This window comes from Hemiscyllium ocellatum, chromosome 14 (assembly GCF_020745735.1).
Source record: "Hemiscyllium ocellatum isolate sHemOce1 chromosome 14, sHemOce1.pat.X.cur, whole genome shotgun sequence".
Lineage (NCBI taxonomy): Eukaryota > Metazoa > Chordata > Chondrichthyes > Orectolobiformes > Hemiscylliidae > Hemiscyllium > Hemiscyllium ocellatum.
The window spans coordinates 61,706,896-61,718,960 of NC_083414.1; the positions used below are offsets into that span (position 1 = coordinate 61,706,896).

General features: G+C 42.0%; 1 protein-coding gene across 1 annotated transcript in view; it reads right to left on the bottom strand.

Moving 5' to 3' along the window:
- The window catches only part of itpr1b (inositol 1,4,5-trisphosphate receptor, type 1b), a 505,447-nt gene that overhangs the window by 238,836 nt on the left and 254,546 nt on the right, over positions 1 to 12,065 (bottom strand). The window contains exons 35-39 of the mRNA XM_060835732.1: positions 11,280 to 11,400; positions 9,055 to 9,239; positions 7,496 to 7,644; positions 6,527 to 6,638; positions 1,237 to 1,272 (exon numbers count right to left, since the gene is read on the bottom strand). Coding sequence (XP_060691715.1) covers positions 1,237 to 1,272; positions 6,527 to 6,638; positions 7,496 to 7,644; positions 9,055 to 9,239; positions 11,280 to 11,400 — 603 coding nt within the window. The remainder of the gene's footprint in view (positions 1 to 1,236; positions 1,273 to 6,526; positions 6,639 to 7,495; positions 7,645 to 9,054; positions 9,240 to 11,279; positions 11,401 to 12,065) is intronic.

The window sequence follows — 12,065 nt, forward strand, 5'->3', positions numbered from 1 at the left end:
GGTCAGCCTATTTTAAAAATCTGCGAATCACTATTATTTAAAAGAGGATGGAAACTGAATAACTGTTTCCTTGAAAGAAAGTTACTTGTTTCTTCAGTTTTCATTTCCATGACATTTCCTTACAATTACAAATATAGACATTACTTAAATGGGAAACCCGATGTTAAATGCAGAAAGGTCACATCATAAAATACCAGATCTTCCCCTTCCCCACGTGAATGTTAAAACCCTACATACTAAAGAAATAAATTCTTTCCCTATATAGTTATAACGTCATCAACTCAAAACACTTCACAGAGTTAATATTACACTATAGTGATACTTGGGTTGATAAACTCTTATTAGGCGTCACCATAGCAACACGTAACTGGAATCTTCTGGCTTTTCCAAAGCAGCAGCTCAAGAGCTTTTTCTTTAAACCCAAGCACCCACATTCATGAAAAACAGACAGAGAGAAACAGATGAAGAACTTGAGCAGGCGGTTCACGCCACATTACAGAGCTCAGCCTGGTCTAGGAGTGCTATTGGAGTCCCAAAACTGACAAGCCTCAGAACCTTTGACATCCAGTCGTGGTGAGCGTCACAATGGGATGAGGCTCATCAAACCATAACAACCAAAATTAACTGGTTGAACACAATAATGGTATCGCAACAGATGTCAAATTGTTGATGATATACATATTCTTAAATGGTTCAGTACAGTACAGACTGGTCACAAATATCCCAAGTGGATACTCTGTGATAAACTAGAGACCATTTTTTTTTCCCTCCTAAATGATTTCAGCAGGGTTCAAACCTGCAAACTCAAACCTTCCATTTGCAGCCTGGTCTTTCAATTTAGTTAGCAAATCATCAAATTCTCAGAAAATTGATAGCCAACAGCATTCATGATGAAAACTCAAGATAAGGCCATTCAGTCCTGAAACCTTTTCACTATTCAATTGAATCATAGTTGCTCTTGACCTCTTTTCTACCCACCTGGCTTGGCTGCAGATCACGTGATATCCTGACCTTACAGAATGTTGCAATGAAGTAGTGAGGAAACCTGCTTGAGGCTGGGCATCTGCCCAAAAAGAGGGTCACCGCCTTCACTGGTTTGATGCACCAGGTGAAGGGAGGTATTTGTCATGGCAACACAGCATGGAAAAGAACGATCAAACATGACACAAAAGCACTAAAGGAGCAACAACAGAGCACACAGCAATGGCACAAAAAGCATAAGTAAAAATGGTCAACCTCCGGCACATCCAATTCATCGTCAAATGCAATGAGCTGTCAAAAGAGGAGAGAAAAACAAGGAAGTTGAGAACAGAAACAGTAGTGTACAGGTCGATGCAAATCTTTTACTCAAAATTAAAAAAGGTTAGATCCAGTTTAGTCAAAGCCCAATGAATAGGAAAGCAAGACCGCGTCATTCAAAACTGTCGTCTTCTGCCTTTTGTAAAAATCAGTAGAATACAGAAGTATGCACAATGACTACAAATGGGCACCATTTGTTTGACTCTCAGTGTAAATGCTTGAAGCTAAAACCACATCAGGAGCTCTGCAAAATAGCAAGACAATGCCATTACCAGTGCAATCAAGAACTGGTTGTTTGAGGCAATGATGTGATATTGAATTAAACTTGGCCTAAGACACTCTTGGTTGTATCATTTGCACATTATCAACACCCCACCCATAGTGGAGGGAGGCGGTCATACAGTAAAGCAAAAGTGCGTGCTTCTTTTTCCCCCAAATTCTATCAGCTATTTCATGTTGAGTGATGAATCAATTGCAGCTTAAAACACCAAAGTCACGTGATAACACTCCTGAACACACTCCTCCCTAAAATCAACCAGTGTTTACACGAACAGTCACATTTCTGAAGAAAAATTGGAAAGGGATTTGTCATCGTTTTAATGAAGTCCAGACAGTTCATTTCAAACTTTTAACCTTAATGAAAAAATGTAATTGGAAAGGCTTTAACCTCATTACTGATATGATTGCGACTCAATTAACCTCACCAAAATTATTAATTTTGGACATTATTCAGATTGAGAAACTAGACAGGATTTTAATGTTTGGCAGTGAGAAATTCATCACTTTAAAAGATTTATTACAGCGCTCTTGCATTTTCATTTACTTGTATTAGAAGCTGCACAAAAAGTTCTCTCACAGCCATAGAAACCATGTGCTTTTAAACTGATAGCACAGTGTATCTATTGATACAATGCTCCATTAAATAGCAAAATACCAATGCTGCAAATGATACAAGTGTACACTTTTAGAGTGTTCCTCAAGTTTGCTCCTTTGTGGGCCCGAGAGTCTGCTCAGAGCCCGCCCCCTAGTGGAAAGAAAGGTTTTTTAAAAAAACTTCATTGACAGATTCCACAGTAAAAAGGTTTTCTTCATTTTCCCCCACCTTTGTCTCAGACCTTGTACACAAGAACAGGTGCATTATTTCAGGCACTTCATTTTGTACCCTTCTGCAGATCAACCTTCACATGGAGTTTGATGGTTAATGATCATACCACCACCCTCTTCATCCTGCCCTTTCCTTCCCTCTTCAGACTGTGTGGAAAGTAGTGTTGGTTTCAATTAACTTACTTTACAGCTGACCTTTAATCAGGAGCTTGCTAAAAAGTTGACATTTCACTTGAGAAGCTGTGAATGTTGAGGTTCAAACCTATGGATTTACTCCAACAGAAACGTGCCTCATCAGCTCTCTTCCTGCAAAGAGAGAGTACCTTCCCACTCTGAAGTTAAAGCACAGAAAAATCAGTGCGAAAAATAACCAGGTTTCAAATTGTAGCTTCACTCCTGCCTTTGGATTTTTAAAACCAATGGCACAAACTCTATTGATCCTTGAAGCAAGCACGAAGGACCCTACACCAAGGCCATCTTGCCTTGAACAGATATGCTGGATAAGATAGGGACAACTTTTTATGAAGGTATGTGCATTACCAATGCTATGTTAGGTCAAAAAATAATTCAGAATGACAACAGGTATCTTAGAACCATTGATAAAAATGGCTCACAAACCTGGAAAAAAGAAATGGATTTAAATTGTGGCTTGGAACTAAGTTCTCCACATACCATGGATCTAAAGTCAGTGCTTCATGCATAATGGGGGATGATGGGAAAAGGAAGAAAGTAAAGGAGGAAGATTAATTTTCAAATGCATGATTTGTTTAGTGTGATGTAGTGGCAATATTACCAAACTGGTGATTGTCAGCCGGAGGCTAATGCTCTGGGAATTTGGGTTCAAATCTCATCATGGGTGATTCTGGAATTGGAATTCAATAAACTCAAAATAATTCAATGTCAATGCCAATCTGGGAGGGGTGGGAAAGGGGGGTGGTGTTAACACCTCCTGGTTCAGTAATGTCTTTTAAGGATGGAAAATCTGCCATCTTAATGGCCTAGATACCCAATCAGTTCAAGAGCGGTTAGGAATAGGCAACTAAATTTCCACTTTGCCGGTGATACCCACATCCATGATGTCCACTGCAATTCGAGCAGAGAAGCACATTTGGTCATTTTAATTGGATTCCTGGTCACTTAATGCATTTTACAAAAGCTAACCTTTGCAAAGCAAAAAAGTCTTCATCCATACTGCAGATATGAGTCTCATTTAACAGTGTAATGATCAAGGATAAAACAACTTATTTCTCAGAGATTGCATTAAACAAGAGGAGCTTGCACTTGTGACATGAAGGCGAGTTGACAACACATTCTGGTTTGGGAAGAAATCCACATTTAAAATTTCCTGGAACGTGATGATTGTACAGGTTATGCAGAGACAAAATGGTACATTATGTTCTGAAGTGACTCAAAGGTAATTGTTTAGAGAGCGAGAAACCTCTCAATTTGCAGTATTAAAGGCAATAATCTTTCAGTGTGGACAGATGGCACAGTTATCATTTAAGATTGCTGACTTAGCAGCTGTCCATGCCTGCAGAGGGCCACTAGTCCATTTAGGGAGGCGGACGGAAGAGACAGAGAGGGTGGGGGGGGTTGAAAAGAGAGAGAGAGAGAGAGAGAGAGAGAGAGAGAGAGAGAGAGAGAGAGAGAGAGAGAGACACAGACGGTGGGGGGGGGGCGAAGAGAGAGAGACACACACACACACACACACACACACACACAGACGGTGGGGGGATGAAGAGAGAGAGAGACACAACACAGACGGTTGGGGGGCGGAGAGAGAGAGAGAGAGAAAGAGACACACACACACACAGATGGTGGGGGGGGGGAAGAGAGAGACACACACACAGACAGTGGGGGGTTGGGGAGAAAAGAGAGACACACTGACAGTGGGGGGTGGGGGAGAAGAGAGAGACACACTGACAGTGGGGGGTGGGGGAGAAGAGAGATACACACAGACAGTGGGGGGAGGCAGAGAGAGAGAGAGAGAGAGAGAAAGAGACACACACACACACACACACACACACAGAGATGGTGGGGGGGGGGGAGAAGAGAGAGACACACACACAGACAGTGGGGGGTTGGGGAGAAAAGAGACACACTGACAGTGGGGGGTGGGGGAGAAGAGAGATACACACACAGACAGTGGGGGGAGGCAGAGAGAGAGAGAGAGAGACACACACACACAGACGGTGGGGGGGGGGAAAAAGAGAGAGAGAGAGAGAGAGAGAGAGAGAGAGAGACGGGGGGGAGGAAGAGACAGAGAGATGGGAGGGGGGAGGAAGAGACAGAGAGAGACTGGGGGGGGGAGGGAAGGAGGAAGGAAGAGACAGAGAGAGCAGGGAGAACGAAAAGGAAGAGAGAAAGGGGTGACACTAGAAAACGACATTTCACTTGGCTTGCGCATTCCGTGGAAACACAAGAGAATGCCAGTTGTGTTCAGGAACAGTTTATTCTTCATTTAGTTAAGCAATGTGGCTGACTTTGATATCAGAGTTGACCTTTCTGCTTTGAGCAATTAAGCTCCAAGTGAGGTGTCCTAACCCTGGTAAACAGCAGGGAATGATCCTTCTATGGTAGCTCTCTGTGCATAGGATACTGTTGAGAGCATCACATCTAATGATTCAGTCTGGTTGAAGCAAGCGTCATAATCCTAGACATCTGTAGTAAAGGATCACTTGTTGTAATATACAAGGGAATTTGAGGGGTTGGGAACCACAGTCAAAGTTAGGTTATGCAGTTACAAACGATTTGGAAGTGTGTTAAATTAAAAGTGCTTGCCTGCTTAATTCTGGCAGTTGACTGATAAGCATTCAGAATTCTTCTTCAAAATACCAATGGACCTGAACAGGATTTTAACAGAAGGGAGGCAGAAAATCTTAACCTGGCGACCAATAATCAGATGTTTAAGGTTTCGGCAGGTTCTCTCTGGAGAGACTACAAGACAATCTGTTATTTCCTTGATACTTTGAGGACTATCATTTTGGACTGAAGTTTCTCGGAGGTCTTCCAGCCAACTGGAGTTTCCTAGTAGTTTTTGAGTGAGTGACAGATAAACAAGGTTTGTCCAAGGTGGCAAATGAAACAAGTTACTGTTTCTCATACAGTTCCTTTAATTATAATAATGCAAACTCAAGGTCATGGCTTGGAACAAATGAGAAAGGAGAATGCTTAAACATTTGTTCAAGAGTATCCAGCATGAGTCAAGTGATAGCCAGGATCAGGACAAAAAAAAATCTTCATCTTCTATGTTTCTGTGTACTTCACTTGTATTTTCTGATTCACAGCTCAGACCAGATCCTTTATGTTTTCCATTCTACATGAGGCCAGGACAGAGATCTTCAAGTAGAAATCTGCATGAAAGGACCAGACCAACTGGGATGTCCAAATCCTCCTTCAACTTGTTTAACTGGCCCACCTTATTACTCCTTCAAGGGATAGTTCCCTCATCCATTTGTGGATATGTTTCTATCAACTGGGAGTGGAACCTTCTCATTTCATGAAGGCCTGATGCCCAAGGAAGTTCACAATGTAGTACAGAGAAATCGGTCCCCTTAATGAATGGGGGATTTACAACCAAATTTGGTATTAACTCATTGAGTACCAAATGTTTTCTCTGCAAATATATGCCATTCATTTTTGTGGGCCAATTCCAACATTGACAGACCTCATGAAAGGGGATGGGGTGGGACCAGTGGAATAGTGGGGCATCTGTAGGCGATGGTCAGCAGGAAAAAAGGAAGTGAGGTCAGGTCCATGATAGAACATCCGGTACTTGGAAGGAGGAGAAACTAACATGACTGGGATTATTGGAGAGATGCAGAAATGGGCACTCATCAACAGATGCAAGAAACATTGACTTCAGATTAATATTCACGGTATATGGATAATAGAAGGTGGTAGTTAAAAAAAATTTGAATATCAACACAATGAATGTTTTGTCACACACATGAGCATTTACATCTGTTGAGTTAGCAGTATCATTGCACCGTATCAAGATCTTTCAGGAACTTAAATTTCAGTTGTTTGAATGACAAGGAAATTTAAAAAAAATTCATTTCAATAGTTAGTCCACAAACTACTTAAAAGCAAGTGGTACTGGCTTAGCAGAAAAACATACTACCTTCTCGCCATAGCCTCGGTCCTTAGTCATCATTTCTCGAAGGGTCTGGAGAACCTTGATGCATAACTTCTCTTCATTCTCTTCCAACAGCTGTTTTGTGTGTTTAATCAGCCTGGTAAACATTAAAAACATACCCTCAGCTGCAGTATGGTGCAAACCACCTCTGCCTTCCTGCATTTTCCAAGTTGAATCCATGGAACATCACCTATTTCAAAGGGCATTGCCTACTGCCGTCTTAGGAAATGAGGGACAGCAGCCATGGCTTACCGTGGGCGGTACGGTGGCATGTGGGCGGTACGGTGGCACAGTGGTTAGCACTGCTGCCTCACAGCACCAGAGATCCGGGTTCAATTCCCGCCTCAGGCGACTGACTGTGTGGAGTTTGCACGTTCTCCCTGTGTCTGCATGGGTTTCCTCCGGGTGCTCCGGTTTCCTCCCACAGTCCAAAGGTGTGCGGGTCAGGTGAATTGGCCATGCTAAATTGCCCGTAGTGTTAGGTAGGGGGTAAATGTAGGGGTATGGGTGGGTTGCGCTTCGGCGGGTCGGTGTGGACTTGTTGGACCGAAGGGCCTGTTTCCACACTGTAAGTAATCTAATCTAATCTAAGAGGGGAGACATTAGAGGTTCAAATGATAACACTCCCCTAATGACACCAGTTGCAAAGTGGATGTAAAATGACGTCAATGTCACCCCACCAAAAAGAACACATCACTTCATTCTTTTTGGAATAAATAAACTTGCCTTCTTTAAAATCTTCTGTTAATCCAAGTTTGTGTAAAAAGGAATGGGAAGGGACAATAAATCCAGAAAACTGGTGCATGCAAGGCTCCTGCTTGGTTTGACCGCCTTCTTGCTGATAATTGTTGGCATCTTTGCTTGAACCTTCACCCCTTGTCATGTCTTAGAGGAGCAGGAATCTAACGAGTGACCATGCCATCTCTTACAAAAGGTGACCATTGCAACACTTACTTGCAGATAAACCCTCCACTTTCACACTTGCGCCGTGCTTCTGTGTTCTCTGGGAAAAGCAGCTCAGGCCGATGAAGGACATCCACCAGAACAGAGAGTTCTGCTTGCACCAGGGGACGGAGCCTATCTTCGAGTGCTGACACTATATCCTGCATTTTAACAAACAACGCCAGTTAATCTTTGGCCCCGTGGACAGAACAAATACAAATTCTTCCTAAGACAACGCCCCAAACACAAGTGGCCCCTAAAGGTTAAATTGCATGAATTCGCCCAATTTGCCTTCAGTGAGAACCTATTTACCGATTACTTCACTGCAATTGATCATCAGCTACAAGATGATATTTAAAAGGACCATGATTATACCACAGAAGGCAGTTGCTGAAATCCACCACTGTAATTAAACCTGAAGGCTGCAACTACGTTTGAAATGTTAATGTTGTTCTCTGCTTAAAAGCCATTAATCTGAAAAACAAGTCAGAAATTAGAAGAGTTATTTTCCTCTTCCCTCATCCATTGGCTCACTATGATTATCAAGTGAGCAGGTCAGCTTTACAGACTAGGTTGAATATACATTCAGCCTCTGTTCCAAGCAAATGTTTCCAACTTTACTTGAACCTTCACCCCTCGTCATGTCTGAGAGAACAGATCAACAGTAGCTGATTTTCACTGAGAGCATTGAAGCAACAATAATTTGCTCCAAATGCGCAAAATTATGCACAAAGAATCCATCGGCATTTTCACTTAGAATGCAAATTTCATCCTCACACTCTAATTGGGCATCGCACTATGTGGACACACATGCATCACACAACAGCTCAGAGGAACCCACAAGCTTACATGCAGGTTTACCCTAAATCAGTGGTTGCACTTTTAAAAGGTTGTTGAAGGGTTTTGTAAAACACGAGGTATACTGGAACCAATGTCATAACAGATTAATGCACTTCAAGGTTGCAAACACCAATTAAGATGCAGATTATACTACACGCCTTGTCTTGTGTGAATAACCTTGACCAATTGCACAGAAAAAGTCCATCCCACAATTTGATTTTCTGACACTCTCTTACTTTAGAGTTTCGCTCTTGAATTCTGTTCAACAATTTAAGCTTCAAAGATAAATCCAACTTGATCACACACAAGTTCATCATTTTGTACATGAGCAAAACAAGACAAATTGAATGTTGGATTTCCACTTCAAATTGGATATTAGATTCATGATCTCCTAACTCGAACAAGGTCTTCAAAGTGGCGATGAGAACACAGGAGGAATGAAGCAACCAAATAAATGGGATGGGTGACAGACACGGAGAAGAGGAAAGCTCCAGCTTTTACAGATCCAATGACTGAGCATAGTGAAGAATAAAAAAACGTAAACAAAGGTGGTACCATCAGAGGAAGCAGATCTTCAAACACAAAACACAGAGCTGCAGAGAGGAAAAGAATGACATTGTTTAAAGGTGACAAAACAGCATGACAATACAAATAAAAATCATTAACTCAAAAGCAGAAAGTTGACAAAATAGAGCACTGCAGTGCTTTGCGACCTGCACCCTTTCTCATACCTGCAATCGCTCGATTATATTCCGATAATCCCGTGAGGCGGCAAGGACAGAGTCTCTCCTAGCAGCATTGCGGGCTGACATTCGCCAGCTCATGGCAGTCTTCTGAACAATGTTGTGCGACTTGAGGAAGAGATTGTTGACCTGGCTGTCCAAGTCCACAGGGATTGCTATGGCTCTGCTCTTGGCTGCAACAGAGGTTAAACGAGTTAAAGCACCTGCCTGAAATTTGTGGACGACGCAATTGCAAATGTATTCACTGAGGCTTCATCATTCACAGAGAAGGAAGGTTCTGAACTTGCTGACCAAATGCATCTCAATAAAAGAATGGGCAATTTAGTTCTGAAGACTAGGCTGTTACCTGAGTATCTATCCAGACCAGGGAGCAGACAAATCACCAGCTGAATCAAATATAAGTTTACCAACCCATTAAGAAATTAACTTTTAAACAAAAAGGTCTAGAAACTTGATCCTTTTGGGGACAGATATTAAGTGAAACAAAACATCTTAAGCATTTTCCTTCTCTATAGTAATGCTACCTATGCTACTGTCAACGTTTCTCTTTTCTGCTTCATTTTCAACCATTTTACTCCTTTGTGCATCACTGGAATACCACAACCCATTAAAGATTACACTATCAGCTATAATCACAATTGCAATGACTGGGGAGGCAGACATTCACACTTGGAGGAGGACAGAGAACATCTTGTACTGGCCTTAATTCCACTGCCATGGAAACAAGGCAGAGACCAATAGGGAATCACTAGCTGAGCTCACCCTTTTGGTCAGTCCTATTCCAGTCCCACATTTTAACTCCGCATACCTTCTTTCCTAAAACTATAGTGGCAAACATTCAGGCCTGAAGATTATGTCAGCCTCAGTACATTATACAACAATTAAACAACTTAGCACAGGTGGTGACAGTGATAATATCAACATACTCCTAATCCAGGAGTCTGAACTCATGATCTGGGGTCATAGGACAGATAAAATTTACATTAATGAATAAAGCTTGTTTCAATCATGATGCCATGAGGTTACATATCCTTCTAGTTCTTTTTGGCCTTGTAGGGAACGAGATCTGCTGCCCACAGCTGGTCTAGCCTACATGTACCTCCAAACCCACAGCAATGTTGTTGCATCTTAAATGCTCTCTGAAATGGCGGAGGTAGCCACACCGGTCAAAGGTGATTACTAATGGGCAGCAAATGCTTGCCTTGTCCCATGGAAGAATGAAAACAAAACTTCCAAAATCCTCTTCATCGTTTACAGCTCTCTCAGAACTAAGTATTTCGCAACAATGCACTTGCACCACTTTTTGAACATGGTACTTCAATATTAAAACCTCTGTCCTCAGCGTCTCCTTCACTAGCAGCAGCTCTGAATAAGTGCACAAGGATTTAGCAGCACAATTGATTTCTTTTCTCTTGCACGATCCAGATCCAGCTGGATCTCTGGGGAGACACACACAACTTTGCTATGCTGCTTTTCAGTGCCCTTTGTGAAGTGAGTTCAGGTAACCCTCCATTGAAATGCTTAAGAGGGTAAGTTCACTGGACCAAATCTGATAAAATACAATGTAATTCTAGTCAGAGAAGTTAAAAGGATGGTTTAGAGCAAGAAACAAACATTCAAGAGGCAGGTTCAATACTGGGAAGTCAAGGGACTTAACTGCATTGTTGGAACGAGGACAGCAGACAATAGCTAGCAAAGAATGCATTTGGAATGAAAACATTCAGTGTTTTGATACCACTGGCAAATTCTGGTGTCAGAAACTCAAGAGAATTCATGTTTCAAGAATATGCAGGCCTTTCTTGTGGATGGTCCAACAAAGTCTCAATGAGTTCAGTTACGCCAATAGTGAATCGATGACACTGCCACCTGGTTTGGTTGGCTCACCTCTCTGACAGGGAGCGATCATTGCAGCTTAGCTAGGAACGTATTCTGGAGTGCTCTCGAGACAAAGGATAAACAGTGATAAGGAGACCCAAATTACAAAAGCAAGCTCAGATATATTAATTATGAAGCCTCAGGAACAACAATTACAAAGTTAGTGGAACAGGGCAGAAAAAACAGAGCAAAAAGGAGGCATATTAAAAACAGCAGGTATATGACGGTAGTGGCAGAATTCAGCTTTGAACGAAGTGGTACCTTTTTTGCAGTACTTAACAACCAAGAACATTGCTTCCTTACCAACCTCCACCCTCACCTCTGGAGAAATTGCTTACCTACTTCTGACAGCACCTTAATGCAACTCTCCACAGAAGCTTTCTGAGCAGCCGACAGCCAAGGGCAGTGGTACACTCTGAACACCCCTTGCAACAATTGAACAAAGATAGGTTGACGAGTCTGGATAACAGAGGGGAAATAAAAAGTAATAATTAATTAACAGTTTGCTTTGTATCAATTAGTGATAGAGCAAAAACACGTTAAGCTAGAAATTTATAAACAATGGCTAGCTGGGGGTAAACAGGCACATTGTTTATCAAAGCAAACAGCTTCACAACTTAGAAACATTTCAAACTCAACTGGATGTTGCTCTGCTCAAGTTAAGGTACTGACACATTCGAAGTCAGGACTTTGAAACAGGTAAGCGGCCAGTGTCCACCCCAACACCAGCAGGAATTGTGGATTATCAATATTAGACTTTGAATTCACTGCCAATCTCAAACTGCAAGAATCAAGAATTTTCATTTTAAATTTAGCTCTCCATGTGAAAGCTTCAATGTCAAACATTGAGAAAAGGAATGAATTGCAAGGCAAATGGGAACTCAAAAGGGAACAGGGCTCACTGGACTGCTCTTTCAAAGCCTCGGTATAGGCAGATGGGCTTTGAGGCCTCATTCTGTTCTCACTGATTCAATGGAAGGTTGGACAGTCACCCGCTTGCCATCACCATCCACATCGATCATGACTGACACTGGGCAAAATACATGATCGAAAAAAATTCCTGAAGAAGGGCTATGCCTGAAACGTCGATTTTCCTGTTCCTTGGATGCTGCCTGACCTGCTGC